This window comes from Bubalus kerabau, chromosome 15, assembly GCF_029407905.1.
Source record: "Bubalus kerabau isolate K-KA32 ecotype Philippines breed swamp buffalo chromosome 15, PCC_UOA_SB_1v2, whole genome shotgun sequence".
In the NCBI taxonomy this organism is placed as follows: Eukaryota; Metazoa; Chordata; class Mammalia; order Artiodactyla; family Bovidae; genus Bubalus; species Bubalus kerabau.
This window is the reverse complement of record NC_073638.1, coordinates 36,368,260-36,396,099: the sequence shown is the minus strand read 5'-3', so window position 1 is coordinate 36,396,099 and position 27,840 is coordinate 36,368,260. Positions and strand designations below refer to the sequence as shown.

General features: G+C 36.9%; 1 protein-coding gene across 37 annotated transcripts in view; it reads right to left on the bottom strand.

Annotated features, from left to right (window-relative positions):
* The window catches only part of SOX6 (SRY-box transcription factor 6), a 711,458-nt gene that overhangs the window by 134,334 nt on the left and 549,284 nt on the right, over positions 1-27,840 (bottom strand). For 30 of the 37 annotated variants that reach the window (XM_055548488.1, XM_055548501.1, XM_055548492.1 and 27 more), the window contains one exon: positions 6,033-6,156. In XM_055548488.1, coding sequence (XP_055404463.1) covers positions 6,033-6,156 — 124 coding nt within the window. The remainder of the gene's footprint in view (positions 1-6,032; positions 6,157-27,840) is intronic. The other 7 variants (XM_055548517.1, XM_055548495.1, XM_055548524.1 and 4 more) reach the window with 1 other exon arrangement.

The window sequence follows — 27,840 nt, the reverse complement described above, 5'->3', positions numbered from 1 at the left end:
AACCTTTACATATACAGTTCATTGACTTTTCTTTTAAATCAGGGCACCAAGACCATTTACTGGAGAAAAGACATCTTTTCAACAAATGGTGCTGGAAAAACTGATATCCACATGCAAAAGAATGAAGTTAGGTCCTTAACTTACACCATATACAAAAAATAATGGAATGGATCAAAGACCTAAACTTAAGCACTAAAACTATAAAACTCTTAGAAGAAAACACAGGAGTAAATCCTTGGACTTGGCAGTGATTTCATGGATATGACAGCAATAGCACAGACAACAAAAGAAAAACAGAAAAATCAGACTTCATCAAAATTAAACTTTTGTGTATCAAATGATACTATCAAGTAAATGAAAAGGCAACCTACAAAATGAGAAAAAAAAACTTGCAAATCATAAGTTTGACAAAGGATTAACATCTAGAATACATAAGAACTCCCAAAACTCAGGAAGGGTAACTGCTACTGCTAACTCGCTTCAGTCAAGTCCGACTCTATGCGACCCCATAGACGGCAGCCCACCAGGCTCCCCCGTCCCTGGGATTCTCCAGGCAAGAACATTAGAGTGGGTTGCCATTTCCCTCTCCAATGCATGAAAGTGAAAAGCCAAAGTGAAGTCGCTCAGTCGTGCCCGACTCTTAGGGACCCCATGGACTGGAGCCTGGCAGGCTCCTCTGTCCATGGGATTTTCCAGGCAAGAGTACTGGAGTGGGGTGCCATTGCCTTCTCCGCAGTAAGGGTAAACAAACAACTAAATTTAAAACCATGCAAAGTACTTAAACAGATATATTTCCAAGAAGCTATACAAATTTCCAGTAAGCACATGAAAAGATGCTCAAAATCACTAATCATTAGGGAAATGAAAACCAAAAGCGCAATGAGATACCACTTCACATCTATTAGGATGGCTCTAATTTTTTCAAAAATAGGAAAGTAACAAGTATTGGTGAGGATATACAGAAACTGGAACACTGTTGCATTGCTGGTTGGAAATGTAAAAGGTACAACCCCTATGGAAAAGTCTGATGGTATCTCAAAAGATTAAACATAGAACTACCCATAGGATTCAACAATCTCGTTCCTACATATATATCCAAAAGAACTGAAAACAGGGACACAAACAGGTATTCACATATCAATGCTCACAAGAGCATTATTGACAATAACCAGAATGTGGGGAAAGAATGGACTTTTGATATATGCTACAATATGGAGGGACCTTGAAAACATTATGCTTAGTAAATAAGCCAGACACAGAGGGACTAATATTGTATGATTCTATTCATATAAAGTATCTAGAATAGGCAAATTCATATAGAAAAATAGCAGGACAGAAGTTTCTAGGGGTTTGGGGTAAGGGGATAAGGAGAGTTACTGTTTATGGCCAGTGTTTCTGTTGTTGATGATTAAAAGTTTGGAGTGTAGATCATGATTATGGTTACTAAACACTGCAGATGTATTAATACTATTAAGTTGTACATTGAAAAATGGTTAATATTAAAAGTATTATTTTATGTATATTCTTCCACATTTTTTTTTCTTAAAGAAGCATTAGGTATATTAGAGTAAAATTGCTTTTGGTCATCAGGCAGAGAGGTAGTATATCTCAGTCAAATGCTCAGTTCTTGAACCACATGTCTAGTGGATAAGAATGCAGTTTAATGTAGTTAAATTTACTCAGGTTTCACGGTCAGACTTTATCCCCAAACGTAGTTCTTCAGAATTTTTTCAAAGAGCTTTCATATACTTTAAGAAACTTAATCTTCACACCCACACTGAGCAGTGGACAAATCATGACATATTTTTTTTTAGATGATAAAGAAGTGAGGCTCAGCAAGTCTAAGTGACATGTTCAAGTAAGAATTAAATAAATATAATAAATGTGGGACATTTAATACACTCTTTGGCACAAAGTAATTATTCAATAAACTTTAACTGTTATCATAATACTTTATATAATATTACTTAATAAGTAAGTAAGGAGTCATGAGCAGGCAGACATCCTGTTCCTAGGACCTCCTGGGAAACGTTAAGGGTGCTGCTCTAGCAGCAATCATTTTTTAAAATCCCAGCTACATGAAGCCCATGGTCGGCTGAACCATCCCTGGCACACAAGGAGCCTACCTAGTATCTTTCTTTTACAGTCAGTTCAATCGATCTGATATACACATTGGCAGCTACAAAAGCTTTTTGTTGTTGTTGTTCATTTTCACAAACACAGGTGCTCAACTGTATTTATCTTACCCTGGACTGCTGTATCTCTCAGTCTGCTTTATCATGATGTGATAAAGCAAAGCAACCAATATTCTGTGGTGTATGTTCTAGGCCCTGGTAAGTTACTTTCTAGAAAGATGTCGCTAATTAGAGAATCAGTTTTAAAAGGGGGGAAGTTAACTAAGGATTAAAACTCAATAAGAGAAATTCTACACAAGTAATTTTGATAGATGTTCCCCTGAAACTGGTACAATCTCTGTAGTCAACCTGCCTCCTCACCAACCTACCAAGGTGGGAGAGCTTGGCTGGTGTTCACATGGAATGCCATGTGTTGCTGGTGTTCTGAAATGCCCAGAACAATGGGTCAAATTATCAGAAGGAGAGAAAGCTGATAGCTCTCTATATATTTGTTTGCTGCTGCTGCTGCTAAGTCGCTTCAATCGTGTCCGACTCTGTGCGACCCCATAGACGGCAGCCCACCAGGCTCCCCCGTCCCTGGGATTCTCCAGGGAAGAACACTGGAGTGGGTTGCCATTTCCTTCTCCAATGCATGAAAGTGAAAAGTGAAAGTGAAGTCGCTCAGTCGTGTCTGACTCTTACTGACCCCATGGACTGCAGCCTACCAGGCTCCTCTGTCCATGTGATTTTCCAGGCAAGAGTACTGGAGTGGGGTGCCATTGCCTTCTCCGATATATTTGTTTAGAATGTACTATATGGATTCAGAAATAGTCAGCTTTAACAGTGAACATAACCCCAAGGTGGTCTTTGCTTTCTGGAAATGAAGATGATTATTCAATCAGCCGGAGGCAAAAACAATACAGAATTTGAATCTACAGAAAATAGTATAGATGATCTGATTTGCAAAGCAAAAGCAGAGACACAGATGTAGAGAAGAAATACAGGGGTATCAAGAGGGCAGTGGGAGTGGGAGCAATTGGGAGACTGAGACTGACTCATATACACTATTGATATTACATATAAAATAGATAACTATTGAGAACATATTGTACAGCATAGGGAACTCTACTTAATGCACTTTGGTGACCTGAACAGGAAGGAAATCCAAAAGGGAGAGGATATATGTACATTTATGGGTGATTCATTCTGCTGTACAGTAGAAATTAACACAACATTGAAAAGAATCATACTCCAATAAAAATTAATTTTAAAAAACAGTATGGAATTGTTTCAGTTTATGGGAAGATGAAAAAAGAGCAAAAAGAGAGCCAATGTAGCACTTATTCTTCTTGCTGCTTAGGGGATCAAACTATACAGTTAACCACCATTTCAAGACTTTTACATGTGATGCTGCTCCTCTACTTGTCTTGCTGTCACACAAGTGAAATTCTATAGTTCAGTTTGGGGCAAAAATGTTTTCCTTGTCCAGGCTCCAGTCAAATAGTATTCTCCTCTCCCAATTCATGTGAATGACAAGAACACTACATATACCAAGTCTCCTAAGTATGGTCTCTACCAGTAGCATCTGAACATATAATTCTTTTAAACATTCATATAAACATTTAATTCTTTTAAAGTATAATTTTTATAAACAATAAAACCTGCATTAGCCAAAGTATTTAATAATTTAGCATATGCGCATTGCACTCATGCTCAGTCATGTCCAACTCTTTGCAACCCTATGGACTGTAGCCTTCCAGGCTCCTCTGCCCATAGGATTCTCCAGGTGAGAACACTGGAGTGGGCTGCCATCCTCCAGAGGATCTTCCTGACCCAGGGATTGAACCCACATCTCCTGCATTGCAGGCAGATTCTTTACCCTCTGAGCCACCCGGGAAGCTACCTGGGAATTTAGAGTTCTGGTTAACTCAATTCTCTGACATAACTTAGAGGTCACCAGATAATACCTTTTTTACCAGCCTTGCTTGTGATGAAAAATCATCCTACACGTCTAAATCCATGGTCCTGCCCTAACTAGCAGGTTTTAGCCAACATAATCAAATCCAGCTTTGCTACCCCAAGACCCTGCTCCATGCTGTGCAGATGCTGTTCGGCGGGAGTAATGCACTGCCGCACAGTATCGCCCCAGTCTCTAGATCCTTGTCCACTGCAATCTCACTGATACTGCGTGAGGAGATGCTTTATAAAACGGTCCAAACTCACTGACTACATCAAAGTAGCTTCCCCCATAGAAAACAATATTATTGTCTTAACAAAATTACATTATATGCTAATTATGTTGGTGTCTATGTCTAGTAGAAAATAATGCCCATAACCTGATTTTGAAATGTGGAGAATTTTAAATTTAAAAACATGAACATTAGAGAGTTTCCATGTATAGTGTATCTAAAAGGTTTCTAAGACTGGTGTAGGGATGACAACTCTGATTCAGAATAAACAAGTAAACTTAGTGTACACCAACACTCCGAAAGAAGTCAAAATGAACAGAGTTCAAAACTATTTATAGAGATCGGAGAAGAACTGAACCACTGCACTGACAGAAAGATATTCTCTGGCAAAATATAATCCTGTCCTTAATGTAGACATGAATTTCATAGAATACAACTTGCTCTAAAAATTCTGCTCTAGAAAAATCAACTTTTAACAAGTTGAATAACACAATTTTCTTTTACTCAGGTATCCTTTTACTCAGGTTTGTATCTGAGGGATTTTTAAAGTCAGTCCTTAAATTAGCCAATCTCTCAAAAATCTCTATTTTTTGAATCATTTGGGTTTTGACACAGACATCTTATCTTTCTTCACTGGCAGGGGGTTCTCTACCAAATACATAAGAGTAACTGATGGCAACAAATAGATGTTAAAACCCATTAGGCTTGGTCTTAAGCTATTCAGTAAGTTTCCTCACAGAGAATTTTGTAAAGTGACTTATATTTTATTGTTGCTTTAAGCATATTAAAATACCTTTATAAATCCATACACACACAAAAAAATCTGCTGCACTCAGATCTGTTGTACTCAGATTGGGAGGTTAATATAATCAGGTTAATACGTTAAAAAGAACTTGACACAGAAATTATTAATGAGTAGAACAAGGTCACTACTTCTGAGGTGAGGTCACTTACAAAGAATGCACAAATGAAATTAAGGTTGACTTTTATTTACTTGACTATCTTCTTACATTGGATTCCTTTGGCAACATATCTTTAAACATTTAAAGCCCTGTTTACAAGGATGCTCTGAAAGAAGCTTCAAACCATTATGCCCCTAATTGAATTCCCCAGGAGTCCAGTAAACCCAGAGGAATAAAGAAAAATCATAACATTTGCTAAATCATCTCAAAACATATTTCACTGCAAGGTTATGTGACCTCGTCTTTGAGGTTCAAAGATGAATGAGAAAGTACTACTGAATGCTTCATTATTTAGACTGAAATAAAAAAGGAATTTTACCTATTAGTGGCAAGCTAATTAAATCAGTTCAGTTTGAATTTTTCTTCCAAGTGAAATCAGACCACAAACAATAATAGCATTTTATACTATATGTGACCACTTTCTTAGAGAATAAAAGCTCTCAGGAAGAGAAAAGTATCTTTAACCAAAGACAATTATTCACAGTAAAGATATGAGAGAGAGCTGACAAAATTTGTAGTCCCGAGGGAAAGTAGCATTTTATCTGTGAATACAGAACAAATTCAAGTGGAAGAAGAGAAAGTAAAGTTTCAAGCAATCAATTAGTTACTAACATGCCCCCTTCACAATTCTAATTTTACTTTAAAATACCTTTTATGATCTTTTTATTCATAGTTCCTTCATATGCTTCTGTGTTTGTTTTGACTACTAAGCAAAAACATACGGATCTTAGCATTCACGAAAGAATGTTAAATCCCTGTCTACTTACCTGGTTTGTATGTTATTCCAGGGGGGAAGAGGAATCCCTGTTGGGCAGCAGCAGCTGCTGCCAGGGTCCGCTGGTCATGTGGAAAAATTGGGATCATGAGCGGAGGCATGTGACCCTGAACCTGCTAAACAGAAGAGAGCCTATGATCAGACACAGAGCAAATGCACGCCAAGAAGTATTTGTTTTTCACTCCTGGTGGTGTGCTGGTACCCAAACAGCCACCCATTTCTAACCTCATTCCAAATCTGGTCCTAGAGAAAATTCAGGCTAACTTTATCAAATCCCATTCAGATTCCACTGGTATACCAACGATCTAACCTCCTTGTGAATTTGCCTCATCCCTGCTTCCACTAAATTATAGTGAATGGTTTTCTTTCATCTTGACTTTTTTCTTTCATTTTCTTTCTTTCTTAAAAAACAAAGAGCCGGAAGGAATGTTTTATTCTTTCATGGTACAGTGTTGAAAGGTTTTGCCCTTTCATCAGCTTTGCATTCTGTGCTTTATTTTGAAAACTGTTACTAGTATCCTTGGTCAGAAAGTAATGTCTAATTGTTATATATTCCAAAAGCTGTAGCTCCCCAGTTTAGATATCTTATTTCAAAGCCTTGCTGCATTATGTCAAACATATAGCCCTTCAGATTTAAGGCTACTACCTCTTGGCTCCCAATTAAACTAATATTCTTTGCCATACACACCTCGATGTAACATATAAATTGCTTGTCTGGCTAAGCAGTTTTACAGCTTTATGCACTACCATGTAGCTGAGTAATTATGGAGTTGTATTCAGAGAGCATTTCATAATAAATCCTACTATATCAAATTTCATTTGACCTCAATAAATGTATCAAAGAGCACAAAAATGCAAAACAGAAAATCTTCACTCTATATCAGTATTTGTATTCCATATAAAGAAAATAAGAACTATGACAGAATCATGTCTGTGAAAATTACATTTTAATTTCCCAGCTCCCTCCCTTACTCTATGCATGCTGTCCTGATTCCAGAATAGCATCACAGGGAGGTTTTGTACTGGCTTTCAGGGCATGATTTTATAAATTAAACTATAGGACTTTTGTTATTTAAAGATCAAAACTACGATGTACTAACAGCCATGATCTTTAAGTTCAAATAGGGTCTTTACCCCTCCTTACTAGTATAAAAAAGTTGCATTATATCCTGTTTAAGATACAAACCTTTACTAGTAGTCTACAAACCCCAAACCCTTCCCCCGTTTAAATTCCTAAATATTCTCTTTAGGCAAAATTCCATATACTGGCTGATGACCCTGTTTAAATAGCACCAACTTGCCTTATCCTGTCCCTGTTCCCTTCACAGCCAGGGACAGATTGCAAAAATGCTCCTGTGCAGGTCTAAGAGGTTTCATTTACCAACAGTTTCTCTCTAGGGAAAGCCCTAAGATGTGGGTTAATAAAGGGCAAGCAAAAAATAAACACTTTACAGTATTTCTCTGAATTCATTTCTCAGGAAAATCAACTTATAATAAAAAGGTCTTTGTGCAATTACTACCTTGCCAGTGGGGCGTGAAAGAAACTAGCTTTGGGCAGCTTTTCCTTCCATTTTAGCTGAGGTAAGCCCAAGTTTTGTACGTTTGAGTACAAACTTAGCCTGCTTCAACTGGAGCTGATCCCCTGGTGCCTAGGTCTTGCCTTTAGCCCTGAAGGAAAGCACGAGGTTTGCTGCTCAATTCCAGCTTGCAAACTTGAGATGTCAAAGATGACAGCATTGTTCTATGTCAGAAAATAAGACATGATATTTTTGTGGGTGACTATTGTCCAGTATAAGAGTATATCAAAGGAAATCACTTCATTTCGTTTTAGAAATATGGTCTTAGCATATACCCAGAACACAGCACAGATGCTTCACATTCTAAAGGAAGGAAACAAAAAGTGGGGAGTCTAGGTATCAAATAAATTTTTTCTTTCCTTCTTTCAACGAATATTTATTAAATCATTATTATGTGTTATGGATCTTGAGAAGAAGCTGAAAAAATAGGGGCTATTTTGGTTGGGTGAGAGAAGATATACATTTATGCTGAAATATTTGAAAGAATTATGTATGGAAGAAGAACTTAAGTCTGAGTGATTACAAAGAACAGAACTAGGCTCGAAAGAAAGGTTTTAGAGAAGTTTAATGCAAAGAAGAATTTTCTAATAATGAGCTATTCAATAATCACTGTGATTAAAGAGGTTCTTTGTGCCATTTTCCTATGTGTGTGTGTGCTAAGACGATTCAGTCGTGTATGACTCCTTGCCACCCTATGGACTGTAGCCCACCAGGCTCCTCTGTCCATGGGATTCTCCAGGCAGGAATACTGGAGTGGGTTGCCATGCCCTTCTCCAGGGAAGTGGTCAAGTAACGGCTGTATACTCATATGCCACAGATACTTTAAAGGATAGACATAACTTAAACTCTAATTAGATAATGACCTATGGTGCATTTTCAACTTTATAATTCTACGTTTGTTTAAAAGCCAACGTTAGGAAGATAATGTCATATAGTCATTCCTCAATTCATTCAACACATTTATTCAGAATCTACTATGTCTACAAAGGCTTTGTTGTCAAATGAATCTGAAGCTTAAATCTATACAGTGTCATTTCCTTGGCAGTGTGATCTTGAACAGTTACTCAGCCTTCCTGAGTCTATTTTCTCATGTAAAAACCAAAGCTAATGTGTACTAACGTAGCTGGTAGTTAGCAGCGTGGTTGTTGTGAGGATTAAATAAACAAGAAAAGTAATGCTTGGGGCATGGTGACTAGCATTTAATAGGCACTCAGTAAATATTAGATCCTTAGTTTTTCTTATCCAGTTTTCTATTCAGTACTAGAAATTTATCAAACTACTAAAGAACTAATACAAGAAACAGTGGATCTTAACCCATAACTCTACTTCAAATAAGAAAACATGAGTCAAATAAATAATTCAGTTTGGCAGGCAGAGGCTTGTTTGTTTTTAGCAGACCCATGTCTCACAGAGCAATATCTTCTCCTAAATATCCAGAACACGAAGGAAAAAAAAAAAAGGTGGGATTAAAAGGCTCATTTGAAGATGTAATTTGGGATCCTTAGTGTTATTCATTAAACAGCATCTGAAAACATAATTTTATTTTTACATTGGAGCCCAAGCTCTTCAGATCTTGAGCATAAGGGCATCAATGGCAATCAGGTATCAGACTTTAATGATTAAATCTTGGTGTCTGAACATATTTCCTTTGTAGCTAGCTATGTAACTGAGAGACTAAAGTTAACTAATTAAGGCCATTTTTAACATTAAAGAGCTGTAGGTGTTTCATACTAACGTAAGCTGTAAGAACTTAGGGAAGTTCTTTTCTGTCCACCATCCTCTACATAACAGGATATTTTAGAAAGTTTCAATGCTGTGAGGAAAGAGGCAGTTTCAATAAACTGAGAAACAAAGTAAATAAGGAGTGGGACAGAAGGTATTGTGGGAACAATGACAATGATGGAATCACAGAGTTGAAGTGAAGCTTGGAGTTTATCTAACCTAGTAGTTCTCGAAGTGCGGTACCCAACCAGCAGCATCAGCAATACCTGAGAGCGTTAAAAAAAGCAAATTATCAGACTCCAGCCCAGACCTATGAAACAGAAACTCTGGGGGTTGGGGCCAACAGTCTAGAATGTAGACTAAAATTTAATCCAGAGAGATTCTCAAACTTTTGTGGACTTTGGAATCATCTGGAGGGCTTGTTCAAACAAAAATTATTTGATCCCATTCTCAGAAATCAGTAGATCTGAGGTGGGAACCTGAATATACTGTTCTAACAAGTTCCTAGGTGAAGCTAGTTAGTGCTGTTGGTTCAAGGACCATTCTTTGAGAGTCACTAATCCAGTTCAAATCTCACAATTTACACTAGGGAACCAGGTGGCTTGAGAAGGTAAAACTGAGGTCACACTGCCTGCGACAGACCTGGATCTAGAGTCCAGAACTTCTGCACCCTGTTCAGTGGTTTTTCCATTATATCGCATGGACTTCAGTAAAAGAAAAGCGAGAAATCATACATGTACATTCTCTGCATAGAGAAAATCTGAAGGGCTGCAACTGAAAATAATTTTATATTTCAGAGATGTGTCTCTGAAATATAGATACTAGGGAGTATAGATACTGTGTTGTTCAGTTTCAGTCTGTTTCTTCTCTTATTTTGTACCTACACATTGATCTCAAATTTGTCATCAATTCCAATTAATGCGTTAGCAATAATCATTTAGATTCAAATGATAAAGTTGACCTTATTTTAAGTAAAATAATGATATGCAAATTCAAAATGCCTTCATTAAATATAAGCCAAAATATCCAGTAGCCAGTTAGAACACAGGCTGAGAAATGATGAAAAGCTCCTCTTATATCTCTAATTACAGAAATCATCATCATCATCACAGCAACTAATATTTTCCAGTATTTCCTCTATGTCAAGCATATGGGAAAGTGATTTAAATGCTCCATCTCATTTAATTCTCAAGATTTGATCAGGTACTTACTGTTACTGTCCTCATTTATTTAATGAGAAAGACGAAACAAGGAGAAATTAGGTAACACAGTCACTTAAAAAGTGATGGAGCCAAGATTCAAGGCCAGGTATGTCAGGCTCAAAGCCTATACTTTTAAGTACTATATTAAGCATAAAGTCATCTTTTGCTAAATATAATTGTGAATTTACATGCGGTTATAATAAATGATACAAAAGATCCCATGTATACTTGACTCAGTTTCTCCCAATGATGAAACTTGAAAAATTATAGAACAATATCACAACCAGGACACTGACATTGACACAATCCAACAGCCTTACTCAGATCTCGCCAATGGGATACCATTTTTAAAAAATTATGTGTCATAAAAGGTAGCACAGGTAATTAAAATTCTATGGATACTTCCAACTACCGCCTTTCATACAAAGTTCACCAGTATGACCTAGTGCAAATAAAGTGAGTGGAAATCATGAATTAAAGCAATAATTTCCCCTTTCAGAACTTTCCATTTATTTTACTTACTAGAAGATTATTGGTTGAAGGTGGGACAAAAATGGAAAGCAAGAACAAGGTGGGTGGGGGAGGTAAGGAAAGGGGATTTGGTGGCCATACAAGCATCACATAAGCATCTAAAGTATTTTTCTTCTATGGAAGTTGTGAATTAAGTTTACTGCACTGCATATCAGTGTCTAAGGAAGATAAAGAATTTTGATAAAAGAGAAAAGTCCCATCCTGCTCTGAAGAATGTAAGCCTGCCTTTCCTTTATCATCCCATCATCTTATTTTCCCATTTGGTAACATGCCAGGAAAGGCAGTCACATTGTAAACAGCAAGTTCCAAAAATATTCTACTAAAGAATAAGAAATAATAGAATTCCATCAAAGAGTGACCAGTCTCCACATGTCTTTTTCAAGAAGTTATCAAAATTTCAAATAGCATCTTTTTTTCTTGAAAGTGCAGTTTTCCCTTAGCCCAAATTCAGATTCTTTAATTATCCCATGTGCTGTGCTATGCTTAGTTGCTCAGTCATGTCCAGCTCTTTGTGACCCCAAGAACTGTAGCCAATCAGGCTCCTCTGTCCATGGGATTTGTCAGGCAAGAATAATGGAGTGGTTGCCATTTCCTTCTTCGGGGATCTTCCTGACCCAGGGATCGAACTTGGGTTTCCTGTGTATCCTGCACTGCAGGTGGATTCTTTACCTGCTGAGCCATAATTATCCCATGTGTGTATGTTAGTTGCTCACTCATGTCCGATGCTTTGCGACACAGTGGGCTGTAGCCTGCCAGGCTCCTCTGTCAGTGGAATTCTCCAGGCAAGAATACTGGAGTGAGTTGCCATTGCCTTCCCCAGGGGACCTTCCAGACTCAGGGATTGAACTCAGGTCTCCTGCATTGTAGGCAGATTCTTTACCATCTGAGCTACTAGGGAAGCCCCCCAAATATCCCATCAGTTTTGTTCAGTTCAGTTCAGTCGCTCATTTGTGTCCGACTCTTTGTGACCCCATGAATCACAGCACACCAGGCCTCCCTGTCCATCACCAACTCCCGGAGTTCACCCAAACCCACATCCATCGAGTCGGTGATGCCATCCAGCCATCTCATCCTCTGTTGTCCCTTTCTCCTGCTGCCCCCAATCCCTCCCAGCATCAGAGTCTTTTCCAATGAGTCAACTCTTCACATGAGGTGGCCAAAGTATTGGAGTTTCAGCTTTAGCATCATTCCTTCCAAAGAACACCCAGGGCTGATCTCCTTTAGAATGGACTGGTTGGATCTCCTTGCAGTCCAAGGGACTCTTAAGAGTCTTCTCCAACACCACACTTCAAAAGCATCAGTTCTTCAGTGCTCAGCTTTCTTCACAGTCCAACTCTCACATCCATACATGACCACTGGAAAAACCATAGCCTTGACTAGATGGACCTTTGTTGGCAAAGTAATGTCTCTGCTTTTGAATATGCTATCTAGGTTGGTCATAACTTTTCTTCCAAGGAGTAAGTGTCTTAATTTCATGGCTGCAGTCAACATCTGCAGTGATTTTGGAGCCCAAAAAAATAAAGTGACACTATTTCCATTGTTTCCCCATCTATTTCCCATGAAGTGATGGGACCAGATGCCATGATCTTCATCTTCTGAATGTTGAGCTTTAAGCCAACTTTTTCACTCTCCTCTTTCACTTTCATCAAGAGGCTTTTGAGTTCCTCTTCACTTTCTGCCATAAAGTTGGTGTCATCTGCATATCTGAGGTTATTGATATTTCTACCGGCAATCTTGATTTCAGCTTGTGCTTCTTCCAGCCCAGCGTTTCTCATGATGTACTCTGCATAGAAGTTAAATAAGCAGGGTGACAATATACAGCCTTGACGTACTCCTTTTCCTATTTGGAACCAGTCTGCTGTTCCATGTTCAGTTCTAACTGTTGCTTCCTGACCTGCATACAGGTTTCTCAAGAGGCAGGTCAGGTGGTCTGGTATTCCCATCTCTTTCAGAATTTTCCACAGTTTATTGTGATCCACACAGTTAAAGGCTTTGCAATAGTCAATAAAGCAGAAATAGATGTTTTTCTGGAACTCTCTTGCTTTTTCAATGATCTAGCGGATGTTGGCAATTTGGTCTCTGGTTCCTCTGCCTTTTCTAAAACCAGCTTGAACATCTGGAAGTTCACGGTTCACGTATTGCTGAAGCCTGGCTTGGAGAATTTTGAGCATTACTTTACCAGCGTGTGAGATGAGTGCAGAAGAACTGTACAAAAAAGATCTTCACGACCCAGATAATCACGATGGTGTGATCACTCAGCTAGAGCCAGACATCCTGGAATGTGAAGTCAAGTGGGCCTTAGAAAGCATCACTATGAACAAAGCTAGTGGAGGTGATGGAATTCCAGTGCAGCCATTTCAAATCCTGAAAGATGATGCTGTGAAAGTGCTGCACTCAATATGCCAGCAAATTTGTAAAACTCAGCAGTGGCCACAGGACTGGAAAAGGTCAGTTTTCATTCCAATCCCAAAGAAAGGCAATGCCAAAGAATGCTCAATCATCCCATAGGTAGAAGTAAAACTGATTTTGTTAATATAAAGAGTAAAACTTAATTTAACCAAAAATAATCTCTGAGCATAAAAGTGCATTATTTTTTATTGCTTTGGACGTCAGAAATAACTGGGCATATAACTGGAACGACTAATGAGAATCCAGGAACCCTGTCATAGGTGGAGCTAGTCAGTGTATCAGGAAAGAAGCAAACTGTATCCCTTAAAGCCTAACTGCCCATTAATTCTAAACTTCCACAGTCCCAGACCAAAGCATTTCCCTTTTGCAGAGGGTGAGGAACACATTCTCGATCAAATAGGCTACATGCCCAGAAATTTTAATTGCTAGGGTGTAACTCACATCTTTTAGACACTCGAGACAGCAGCAGATGCACGTGAAACACTTAGGTTCTGTCTCTCTCTATTCGTCAAACAGCATTGTTGCATCAATACTTATGCCCTTTGTTTTCTCTGTGCTAAGTTGATGATGCCATTTTTTGCCATCTGCCCCAGAGCTTCATTAAAGATACATGAATGGGCTAACTGGCCTGATATCTTGTGAGGAACAGGTGCTATTGTTTGTCCCTGAAGACTTGCACTAAAGATATGACTCAGAATACTTGAGAAAGAGCATCTGCAGCAGTCAGTCAGAAAGCAACTTGGCAGAGACCTGGCTACGTGCTAATATGCAAACAGAGTGACACTCAGGGGGGCTCATTTTCTTTCATGAGGATTATTTAACTTTTCTTAGTGACAGGAAATAAGTATTTGTATTGAAAATCATGAACAATATTAATCTCTGTTACCTAGTTAAAGACAGTGAGCAAGTGAAGATCTTTTTAATGCCTTATTTCTAGAAAATCATTCCTCATGTGATTTAATTGGAGAAAGCTTCCTTTATCTGTTGGAAGGAATGTTTCCAATGTTTGTAAATCATGAAGGAGGGAGGGGAAGACAGAGACAAAAAATACAACAAGAGAGAAAGAGCAATTAGAGGGAGACTCAGGGCATAAAGAAAGACAGAAAGGGTGGGGGTGGGGGTGAGGAATTTCCTTAAAGGCCATATTCTTTATTGCAAAGAATAGCTGAGTTATTTGCATAAAATGTTACCATTATAAAAGCTGTACAGTCTAGAGTGAAAGAAATAAAGTCCCCAGAACCTTACATGAAAAGCCTTCAAGGCATGGAGGTATCTTCTTACTGCCAAAAAATGCATGCCAAATCTCAGCTATTTCTGGAGAGTTAGGAGGGAAAGGGTCTCATTTGATAGGATAAATAATGCTTTAAAACAAACCCTTTAGTTGCAAAACTTTTTTTTTGTCTAAATTTTTAAGATTTTTGTTTTTCCCTGACTTAAAAAGCATAAAGCAGTAGTCAACATATTGACCATAGTTTGAAGTATCCAAAGGAGCTTATTATATACAGCCTACCTGACTATTCCCTAATTGTTTCAATTCATTAATCATCTCTCACCAAGTAAATTGAGGGTCTTGAATAGCCTGTGACACTTATATTGCTCTATTCCCCATTGCTCTTATCACAGGGCTAAGGACATACATAGTAGGCATTTTGTGCCAACTAATAAACAGGAGAACCATCGAGGACTCAAGAACTGGTTTTCCGAGCACTAATTTCCATAGGGCAATATTATTGTTAATATAACTGCAAAAAGTATAGAGTTCTAGCTGTTCTCATTATAGAAGATTTAAGAATGATGTTTAAATAAATTTTGATATCACTTTGTCTGCTTTTCATTTGTCTTATTTAGCAAATCTCTGGCTGGTACCGCTAATGGTGGATTACAAATCCTTGCCTATAGAGAATCCGCCTAGCTCTAGCAGGAGAATAATCAAACATATTTTACCAGGAGCAATTATGAGACACAAATTTTCTGAGTCTTTAAGAACACAGAGTCCAATCTTCCTAGATGTTTCCCACCAACATCCAATGGATAATAACTGTACACATAATATAAGAAAAAGATTCTGCTTTGTTTATTTGTTTGTTGAAGGCAAGACATTTTCTCTCTCTCAAACTCCCACAAGGATAACATGCAAAACACTTTGTTACCATTCATCTTTCATACAATACAATTTATTTTCCTGGAATGTTGATTACTATTGTCACCAATCTTTTCAAAATCTTCACTAAAGGGCCAGGAAAATCCCTAGAAAGGTAGAACAAACTAAAGATATTGCAGTTTAAGGGCATCCTTTTTAAAAACTCAGCTTTAGTCTTTCAAAGTCATGTCTTTGAAGATTAATGAATAGCTAACCTTTTCTTTATGTATATTATATTTAAAAAGTTAATTTCAAGGAAAAGAATGGAAAATAGCTTCACTAGTTTACTTGTCTTTACTAATTTACACTATTAAATATATCTAATAAAATATCTGAAATATTCATAGGAAAAATGGAGATGATACATATCATCCCCACCTTCACTACCAAAAGTAAGGCATGCAAACAAAGCAACTCTTTTTATAGGTGGGTCTTTAAAGACAGCTATTTCAAATCCACTTCACAGTTTAGTACTTTCCAGCTCCCTTTCTTGATTACACAGGAGGAGAATGATCTTTGAGAGTAACAATGGCTCCATTTATCAGATCAATAGCACATATTTTAAAAATCTTCTTTAGGTGTATATTCAGAGAAAAATGTTAATAGCCCTGAAAGGGCCAATTCTTTGCACGTCCTTTGTGTTAACATCTTTTTATATTTTCAGCATACTGTATACACGCTGCTCTATTTGTATTTTCGAAAATGGGCAAGTATCTCATTAATCTACCAGGATCATCAGTAGTCAAACATCATTACTTTATCTCTTATTCATTTGTACATGTTCTGTTTAAATAATGAATTTTCAACGAAAACAACATGGATGTGGTACTAACGTAATCATGATTTTTAGCATTTCTTACTTATATGTCCCCTTGCTGCTGCTGCTGCTAAGTCACTTCAGTCGTGTCCGACTCTGTGTGACCCCAGAGACGGCAGCCCACCAGGCTTCCCCGTCCCTGGGATTCTCCAGGCAAGAACACTGGAGTGGGGTGCCATTTCCTTCTCCAGTGCATGAAAGTGAAAAGTGAAAGTGAAGTCGCTCAGTCATGTACGACTCTAGTGATCCCATGGACTGCAGCCTACCAGGCTCCTTCGTTCACAGGATTTTCCAGACAAAAGTACTGGAGTGGGGTGCCATTGCCTTCTCCGATATGTCCCCTTACTCCCTGAAATAAAGAGTTCCACATGTATAAAATGACCTCTTAGGTCCCTAAAAGACATGTTACTCTGTAAAGTAAGTCAGTAGTGCCTGTCTTCATTCAACTATTCAACAGCTTTTACTGAGCACCTAGCACTGTCAATCCTAAAGGAAATCAGTCCTGAATATTCATTGGAAGGACTGATGTTGAAGCTGAAGCTCCAATACTTTGGCCACCTGATGCAAAGAACTGACTCATTGGAAAAGACCCTATTGCTGGGAAAGACTGAAGACGGGAGGAGAAGCAGACGACAGAGGATGAGATGGTTGGACGGCATCACTGACGCGATGGACATGAGTGTGAGCAGGCTCCAGGAGTTGGTGATGGACAGGGAAGCCTGGCGTGCTGCAGTCCATGGGGTCACAAAATCGGACACGACTGAGCAACTGAACTGAACTGAGCACTATCTGCCCAGTACTGTGCTGAGCCCTAGGAATAAAAAGATGCCTTAGAGAAGCCCATAGCTTTATCAGGTAGAAATGTTAAGTTTGCTTTCACTTATGCAGTAGTATAAATCATCCAATTTGTCAGCTTACTTTGGAAAGTGGTCAACAGAGAAAGATTTGCTTAAAAAGAAAAATAAATTACAACAAAAATTCCATTACATATCTTTCCATAGTCTTCCTATAGTTTCAAACCAAGAAAAAATTTGAGAGTATTTATGAGGACAAAAGTCAGATTACTTTATAAAATGGATGACAAATGTTAATTAAATGTGTTTAAATTATCTTACTATGTTTTAAGAAACTCTCACCAGGAGGGAAGTAGAACGTCCTGGCCATAAAGAAATTAATAAAACATGTTATGCAAAAGTAAAATTTATGATTCATTTGGAATTAGATATGTACCACCTTTTCAATCCATACAAATGCATAATCTTGTCAATTAAATATTATTGTTAAGGTCTAGTAGTATGTTAAAATCACTTTAAAGTGCAACTAAGGAAAATTCATGTGTGTTTATTACTCCTTAAGGATCTATTAGTGGGTATTTTATTCAGATTCGTGCTGTAAAATCTGCATAAACTCAGCATATTGTTATCCCCATGTGTGCATTTGTTTGGTTAAAGCAGAACAGCAAATCTCAATTTTTGCAACTTCTGGAAAAGTCAAGAGAACTAAAACAGTCTTAATTTTAATCAGATACAAACAGTTATCACTACAGAAGTGAAGAGTTGACTATTATGCAAACAGTCACAGTTAGTGGTCACCAGGCCATCAGAGAAGACTGAGCTAGTCATTTACTTTAGATATTTCCAAAGACTAGTGAAGATGAATGTTTCTTATTCCACCCTGTCTTATTTCCACAGAAATATGAAACGTATTAGAGACTAATGATTGTTGTTCTCAAATGGAAACCCCATTAAATACACAATGATCAAAGTGTTTTGCCAAGATGGAAATTAATTTTTTAATCTTGTATAAGTGCCACATAAATATAGTAACATTGTGAAGAATGTGGCATTTCTTTGTTTGTAACAACCAAATTCAGACATAAACATTTCATAAACTTTTGACCTGTAATGAAGGCAATCTGGCTTTTACCCCTGAAGTATTTTACACAGCCTTACTCTGTTAGCAATGAACAGAGTTCAATTATTAAATTCCTCCTCCAGAAATGCAGGTTTACATCTTAAACTACAGTTTTTATTAAAATATGCACAAGCAACCTAAAGGAAGGGACTTTGCATCTTAGTAAAACTCCTTGTCTTGTACAGAGTAGAGATTCAACAAATGTTTATAATACAAATGCATTAAAAAAACTTTCATTCTCTGTTATTTAAAAAATAAGCTACAATACTTTTGATAATTTTTAAATCTTCTGAACCAATTTGAAGTCCTTTTATCATTTGCAGGCTTCAAATCAAGGCAATAGGAATATACCTCTGCTTCAAACATACTTCATTGCAGTGATCTTTTCTTTTGGTATGCCACAGTCTGACTTTAAAGTCCACTTGTTGTTAAGAAAAATATAAAAATTGATTTGGTTCATTTATTTGAAGATATTTTTAATGGCTGAGCTCTCCTAGTAGATCTGTTGAAATTCTTCTATAGTATACTTTAGAGATGCCTCTAAACTTCTCTAATAATTTCATCATCATCAATTTTCTGACAAATGATAAACTGTTCTCATCAGAAGAGCCAGGGATACAGTTTTTCAAAATATTAAAAGAGTTTGTTTTATCACAGTGGACTGGTTATGCAATACAGAACAAATGACAGAAAAACATTTAAGCAACACCTAACAAGGAGAGCAGAAACAGTTTCATCTTAAGCTAGGAGGACTGAGAAACATAAACTCTGAACAGAACATAAATAAGATGTCTAAGCTATTGACAGCTGGGTCCCAGTCACGGCAAGATAATCCTCCCTGGACACATCAGTGAGAGACCATGCCTGTATGTGTTCAGGGGTGCAGAGAGGTAAAGTAAAGGGAATTTTATAAGAAATAAACACTGAGTAAAGGCATAAACAGGATTCCTTAGTGGCTCAGGCGATAAAGAATCTTCCTACAATGCCGGAGATGCGGGTTTGGTCCCTGGGTCTGGAAGATCTCCTGGAGAAGAGAATGGCTACACACTCCAATATTCTTGCCTGGAGAATTCCATGGATAGAGGAGCCTGGCAGGCTACATGGGGTCGCAAAGAGTCGGACATGACTGAGCAACTAAGACATTTTTTCAAAGGCATGAATAGTGGCCATAGCCACAAATCAAACAGCCTTCAGGTTTTGGAGGCTCAGATGGTAAAGCATCTGCCTACGATGTGGGAGACCCAGGTTCAATCCCTGGGTTGGGAAGATCTCCTGGAGAAGGAAATGGCAACCCACTCCAGTATTCTTGCCTGGAAAATCCCATGGACGGAAGGGCCTGGTAAGCAAAAGTCCATGGGGTCACAAAGAGTCAGATACGACTGAGCAACTTCACTTTCACTTTCAGGCCTTTTTACAGCAAAAAGTTAAAGACATTCAACTGTAATGCATTTTGTAATGTAACCTACAAATCCTGTCCACTCTCAGCATGCACACTTACACACATACACACACTCATCCACATACACTCACACACACTTCTACACCTGCTGCCCCAACTAAATGTACATCAACACTGAAGCCGATATAAGGACAAGCTAACAAGCTGTTTCAAAAGGAGCAGTTTTTTTTTATTTTTGTATGTTATTTAGTACTATGTTCATATTCGGAGAAGGCAATGGCACCCCACCCCAGTACCCTTGCCTGGAAAATCCCACAGACCCACGGACAGAGGAGCCTGGTGGGCTGCAGTCCATGGAGTCGCTAGGAGTCGGACACGACTGAAGCGACTTAGCAGCAGCATGTTCATATTAAATAACTTAGATACACTAAAGAAATGTTCCTATTAAAGAAGATAACATCCAAATTCCTTAGCCTGGGCTGGCATTGAAATCACCACAGAACATATTCTTAACATACCTTTCAAACCTCTTTCTTACTACCATTTGCCCTCTTTCCCCTCTTGCTTTCAGTAGCTTCTAAGTTTATGCATGACATTTTTTTTCACTTATGTAGAATGATCTTTCCTTTCCCCCTTGTTGTCTCAAATCTGACCTACCCTTTGAAGTTCAGCTCAAACTCCTCTATGAAAATTCCCTAAGTATAAATTTATTTTCCTCTGTCAACATTACATTGCATACACTGTGCTGAATTATTTAATGGTTTTCAGTTATTTTACACCATTTTAGGCACTTGGGACCCAGAGGTAGACAAAATTCCTTCCCTACCACTATCTCTTAGGAAAGACAGACAATATACAAACGGATGTAATATGTATATATGTGTGTGTATACACACACCCATGACAAAATATATATTAAATATAACAAATGCCTGTTGAAAATAGATGCTATGAAGAAAACAGAGTAAGATAATGAGAAAGAGTTTGAAGGGTAGAGGGTGAGTAGCAGGAGGTAGTCAATAGGCAGTAGTGAGGACTATTTTGGATATGGGGTGGTCAAGAAATGTTTCTCTGAGGAAACAGTATAGCATAGGGTTAAATGACCTAAAGTTGCAAGAGACTTGATTTAGGTTTATAAAAATGACTCTGGTTGCTGTGAGAAAAATTGACTCAGAATGAAAGCAGAGAGACCAGCAGTTCAAAAACGGGGATAACAGTAAACTTTTCCCATCTTATATATCCTCTCTGCTCAAGCAGAAGGAAGATATCTTGCAGATAAATTTGTAGCATGTTCCTAGGACACTGCCTCCAAATATGAAAGGCAAAGAGTCATTATCTAACTGACTAATTAACTGATTGACTAAAACAGACCTTTCCAGTGATTTCATGGGACAAGAAGTATATCACTTACAAACATGTGCACCTTTCTATGCTGGTAGAAGAGAAGAGTATAAGGAATTAAAATCTAAGTGGCTACTGCTGAATCAGTAATTACTACTGTAATTCTTTTCCCCAAACATTATGTCTGAATAAAATTTTTAAGCAGTCAAGAAATTTACTGACAAAACTAAAAATATAAATTCTTAATTCAGTCTCTGTGTGGGAAAAATAGGAATATTTAAAATGAGATTCAAGCGACCTGTCAACTTTCCTATGAGAAAAGAAAAATCAACTGTTAGTAAAGATCAGAAGAGTAGAAAATTTAATATATGCAAACTGGCTCAAAACACAGGTTAAATTAAACTTCTTTTGCTTTTTTTATTGGTAGTTGAGATTAATGTGATATTTGCCAAATGAAATGGAATTTACAATACAGAGTCAGATGCTGCAGCAATTCACCTCAAATCATATTCCTTGCTGTTATAAAGAACAATAGGCCAATAGCATAATTTAAGAGTGATTAATAATAACTCTTGCAATCATAGCTGAAAAGGAATAGAGAAATTTACACCAAAAATGAAACAAACTAGTCCACTCAGGTCAATAAAAAAACAAACAAAAATAACCAGAATTCAAAATGGAAAATGAACATACTGAATTTTCCACACATTCTTAAAGAAATACTACTAAGAAATTCTCATACTTCTTTGTCTTTGATTTTAATAGATAAAATTTTTATTTCACTCCATCTGAAACACAGTATTATATAGGCCTTGACAACAATTCTTAATGTTGGGCAAAAAAAAAAAAAAAATAGATAGAGGAACACTGTATACATTAGATTTAAAGACAGATACAGTATAAAATCTTGGGCTTCCCAGGTGTGGCTAATAGTAAAGAATCCACCTGCCAATGCAGGAGACATATGAGACACAGGTTCAATTGCTCCTCCTCCAGGAGTTCAGGCCATGGCAACCCACTCGAGTATTCTTGCCTGGAGAATCCCATGGACAGAGGAGCCTGGAGGGCTACAGTCCATGGGGTTGCAAAGAGTCGGACTTAACTGAAGCAACTTAGCACACATGCACAATATAAAATCTTAGCCAATCTTCTGTACCATGAAAAACAACAAAGTAGTATTAAGACAGGTTTGCCCTAACCACAAGATATTAAGAAAGGAAAAAGGGGGAAGAGAAAAGGAAAGGGAAGGAAAGGAAATGAGAGGAAAGAAAAGGAATGAGAGGAAAGAAAAGAAAAATATGGAAGAAAGCAAAGAGGAAGAGAAGAAGGAAGAATCAAGCAAACAACAACCAAGCAAGAATCCTGTGGGCTTTTAAAAAAATTAGTACTGTCTTTTATATCCACAGTTTTGACCTGATTACTCTGTTCCTTGCACATCACAAATGAAAACTTCCAACCCCCATGTTATAGGTACCTTACAAAAACTTTGTGAAGATCAAATGGTATAAGTAAAAAACTCTTCAAAGTGAAAGCTGCTATAAAAACTTTAATTGAAATGTAATTATAAAAATTAATTAAACTAAGACATATATATTCATCTTTAAACCTGAGAACTCATAAACTACTTTAAATTGAAGTTTAAACTGAAAATTGAGAAACTGTGGATTTAGGTTGCTGGCCAAGTTCATATATATACAAGGAGCAATCCATGAATCCCTATCAGTCATTCATGACTTGGGAGACATGGGACTCAGAATAATATTATAATTTAATTGAATGTAGAGAGAGACATTTTCTCCACATCAATTTGACCAGTTTTAAGACAGTTCAACTTAACTTTATAAATTTCTATGCGTAAGAAAGTGAAACAAAGAGAGAAACGGAACCCACTGCATTCCCCTGACAAAAAAAGAAAAACAAACATGCCTTATGATATATGAGTTACATCATAAAGTATCTATCCATAGATTTAATTTTTGACTTTACTTCGTTTCCATGGACAGAGGAGCCTGGCAGTCTATACAGTCCATGGGGTCGCAAAGAGTCGGACAAGACTGGGCAACTAACACATACACAGAGTTTGCATTAAAATTTGAATTCCTAAAAATGTCATTACAAATTGTAAGCAGGCATTTTTGTAACCCTATTATCATGTCCACAACAATCTAGAATAATGGTGATCAAAGCTACAAATAATTATTTTTAGCTCCACTTGACAATTTCCAAATATTAATGACACAAAGCTCAGCTTTGCGTCTCTAACTCTTCTTAATTTAGCAATATAAAAGGTCAGGTTAGCTCCTTTAAAAGTGTACTATGATTGTAGTTTCCATGGTAGAACACGGAGTTGAATCTACATAGAAATGATCAGCCAGTAACAATAGATCTTTGTCCAGCTGTGACTACTTCCCTCCTCTACAACCAGTCCTTATCTGGCTCAGGAAATGCCTGTTTTAACTGACAGGTAGGAGATTAAATCTACAGCTGCTGAAACACAATCTCAGCTCTGTTAGATAGGCTTTCATTGAAAAGCACTACAAACACATAATTTGTTTATGTTGTACCAGCAATCTCTGACAAAGCAGACTGTCTAGCTGAGACAAATGTGGTTAAACCCATTTATTGTATTATTTCTGCTACACAGAACAAGCTCTTAAAACACAGAAACTAGACGAGGCACAAAGCTCTAGCTGTCTAAAGAAATCAAGAATAGATGACTTCTTGTTACACTAGCCCTTTTTACACAGAAACCATGTTCTCCCCTGGAAAACATCTATTCCAATTTCTCTTTTAAGTGGGTGGTTCAATTATGTTTATGTTTTCAGTTTTTAAAGTTTCTTTTGTTGCTTCCAGCATAAACAGGCATAAAATCACCTAACCACTGAACGTTGCTAGATTTAAGAACATGATGAATATTTATAGCAAGTGCTATCACCCTTCAAAAAAACCCATACTGATAAATTCTAATGACAATTGACCCTTTTCCCATATTTATTGCAAATTCTGACAATGTTATTTGATTTCTTTATTTCACTTCATGTAAAAATAGTTCTGCAACTTATAAAGATGTAAATAAGTTTCTTTAAAATTAAGTAGTTATACATAGAAATACCTAATTTTATAAAATAAATGTCAAGGTGGTAGGTTTTAACAAAAACAGCAACAATAATATCTAATAGCTATGTGACTATAAATTATTTTTTCCAAATTCATAAGAAGTAGAAATCATTTTTTTTTATTTTATATCTAAAATTTATTCTTTAGGTATACTCACTCAACTTTAGCTAGCACTCTGAGTATACAACATGAAGTGCAAAATAGTATAACTAATGATTAAAGTCTATATCTACCTTCACTAAATCCTAAAAATTATAATCAATGATAATGAAACAACAGATGGTATACAATATGGTTTAAAAATAAGAAAACAGATGCTATAACTCAAACTTGTCAAAAATTTTTAGAAAGAATTGCATAATAAACATAAAAATTATAAAACTATATTTGAAACATGGCCAAAAGGATTATGGCTAGCCACTCTCAAACATGTCACCATTCCCTAAAATCTTATTTTATTTTTCTTTAATCATCATCATAAAACAGGGAAGTGAGAAAATAATCTTTCAAGTTGGAACATATGGACCACTTGGAAGTCTGTTAGTCTTAAAATACAGAAAGTATGCAATAAACTAGCTGAATCCATGGGGTCTCCCTCAAACAGCATGGATAATGAGGGGAATCCATAACAGACATAAACAAACCCAGAAAGATGTCTAGACCCCACATCATTATGTATGATATATGCTCAAGATATATGGGCATACATTTGAATGTTCAAGTTCAAACTTGGCTTCTATTAGACTGATTCAGTCACAGCATGGGGTTTCTTTAATAAACAAACCTTACTGTTAGAAAATATTGGGGACTCAAATCATGTATTATGCCCCAGCTAGTTAAATATGTGGTGCTCTAAAGCCCTATAACCCTTGAAGCTTTCTTAAAATAGATTGTAAATAATAAAGAAAAACTACATCTAGACAAAATATAGAAATCATAGATTTTTGCATTACAAGAGGGAAGCAGATACTACATGAAACTAGCATTTCAACTAATTTTTAATTTCCCATTAAAAATTAGAAATGAGTTTAACAATGTAGGTCTTAGTATTTTATTTTCCATGATTCTAAAGACTGCTGAATGCTTTCAGATAAAAGATGTAACCAGGGTTATTTATTTCATTATAATAAATTCTTTGCCATATTTTACATATACACACATGCATAATATAAATAGATTTAATTCACTTTAGGATCACAGACCTTAGAAATAGAATGGTCTTAGAAACCCATTTTTCAAATACTTTCATTTTAAACATAAATGTAATAAGGCCCGTTAAGGAGAAATGATTTGTCAAGCTCAGGAAATCAGAGAATGACTAAGCCAAAATTAAAAACAAAATCTTTACTCCAAGTTTGATGATTTCACAAAATTATAAAATAGGAGATTTTTAGAAATAGAAATAGATTTAGAGACTATGTAATCCAACAATTCTCATCTGGACAAGTAGTTCTGGTGAGCTTTTTCAGAAATGTATATTCTCTTTCCTTCCTTGTCAAGAACTACTGATCAGGACTAACCACACATTTTATAGAGGAGAAAATTGAGACACATAAGGATAATGTGATTTCCCCATGGCAACATAACTAGTTAAAATCAGCTAAGATTTAGAACTAGATCTAATTCCCAGTTCAGGAATTTTCATTTTTCTTTCCTAATTTTCTTTCTGTCTTCTTTAAGGTAAAACCTTACTACAAGTATATCCTTTTGGTTCTCAACTTTGGTCTAAATATTTCTCTAATGTGACAGAGGATGAAAGCAAATCTCAGTCTTCTACAAAGACATTCTGGCAACACTGATACACAGTAACCCTGATCATTGTCTCTCTTCTTTTTCCTCTACTGCACAAACCCTCAAGTTTGTATGCCTGTAACATACATTAAAATCAATCATGTAGTATTCTTTTTTTAAGGTAGTGAGACCATAAACTCCTCTGAGAAGAGAATCATAACTTCTCTCATATTTCTCACAAAATACAGAACACAAAGAGCTTTTTGCAACGTATAAATTGAGTTATTTTTCTGAAGGTCGGGGTATTAGCTTTAAAAAGCATGTTAAGGAGATTGACTAAATGGAATGCAACAGTATACAAAAAGGATAATAAATCTGACCAAGTAAAGTTTATTCTGGGAATGCAAAGTTGGTTTAACATTTGAAAATCAATCATTATAATTTATCATAAAAACAGAACAAAGTCAGAAAAACATGATCATTTCAACAGTTACAGAAAAAGAATTTTAAAAATTACTACTCATTCATGATAAAAACTTTCAGCAATTTTGAATCAAAGGGAACTTCTTCAATCTGATTAAAGGAATATTTGAAAAACCAACAGCTAACCATGTGATCAATGGTGAACGTTTCTATGCTTTCTACCTAAACAAAAATGTCTGCTTTCACCATTTCTATTCAATATCGTACTGGATTTCCTAGCCAGTGCAACAAGCAAAGGAAAAGAAGTCAAATGAACACAGACTGGAAATAAATAAGTGAAAGCAAAATTGTTTTTAGCTACAGAAAACATTGTTCTAGTCACAGAAAATCCTGAGGAATCTAGAAGAACAACCTACCAGAACTAATAATTTAAGCAAAGTCACGACATAAAAGGTGGACAACAAAAATCAGTTGTCTTTCTTGGTTTTAGCAATATCTTTCTGAATATATCTCCTTAGGCAAGGAAACAACAGCAAAAATAAACAAATGGGACTACATCAAACTAAAAATCTCTGCATGGCAGAGGAAACTGTCAATTGTTCTCCAGGCAAGAACACTGGAGTGGGTTGCCATTTCCTTCTCCAATGCATGAAAGTGAAAAGTGAAAGTGAAGTCACTCAGTCGTGTTCGACTCTTAGCGACCCCATGGAATGCAGCCTCCGTCCATGGGATTTTCCAGGCAAGAGTACTGGAGTGGGTTGCCATTGCCTTCTTATCTGAAACTGCTACTGCTGCTGCTGCTGCTAAGTTGCTTCAGTCGTGTCCGACTCTGTGCAACCCCAGAGACAGCAGCCCACCAGGCTCCCCCGTCCCTGGGGTTCTCCAGACAAGAATACTGGAGTGGGTTGCCATTTCCTTCTCCAGTGCATGAAAGTGAAAAGTGAAAGTGAAGTCGCTCAGTCGTGCCCGACTCATAGCGACCCCATGGACTGCAGCCTACCAGGCTCCTCCATCCATGGGATTTTCCAGGCAAGAGTACTGGAGTGGGGTGCCATTGCCTTCTCCGCATCTGAAACTAATATATGTCAATTATACGTTAATTTTTAAAAGACTTTAAAAATCACTTGTCTGTCCATATACCACATAAACTAAGAATAAGCAATTAGAAAAGCCAGTTTTTATAGATAACTAGTAGAAAGTTGGTGTATAATGCAGAGGGTTCAGTCCACTGCTCTGTGAATACCTGGTGCTCTTGAGGGGTGAGATGGGTATGGGGTGAGAGGGAAGTTCAAGAAGAAGGGAACATATGTATAATTATGGCTGATTCATGTTGCTGTATGGCAGAAACCAACACAACATTGTAAAGCAATTATCTTCCAATTAAAAATAGATAAATTTAAAAGGCAATTAAAAAAAATCTCTATTTACATTAGCACAAAAAATAAAATACTTAGAAAAAATATAAACAAAGTATACA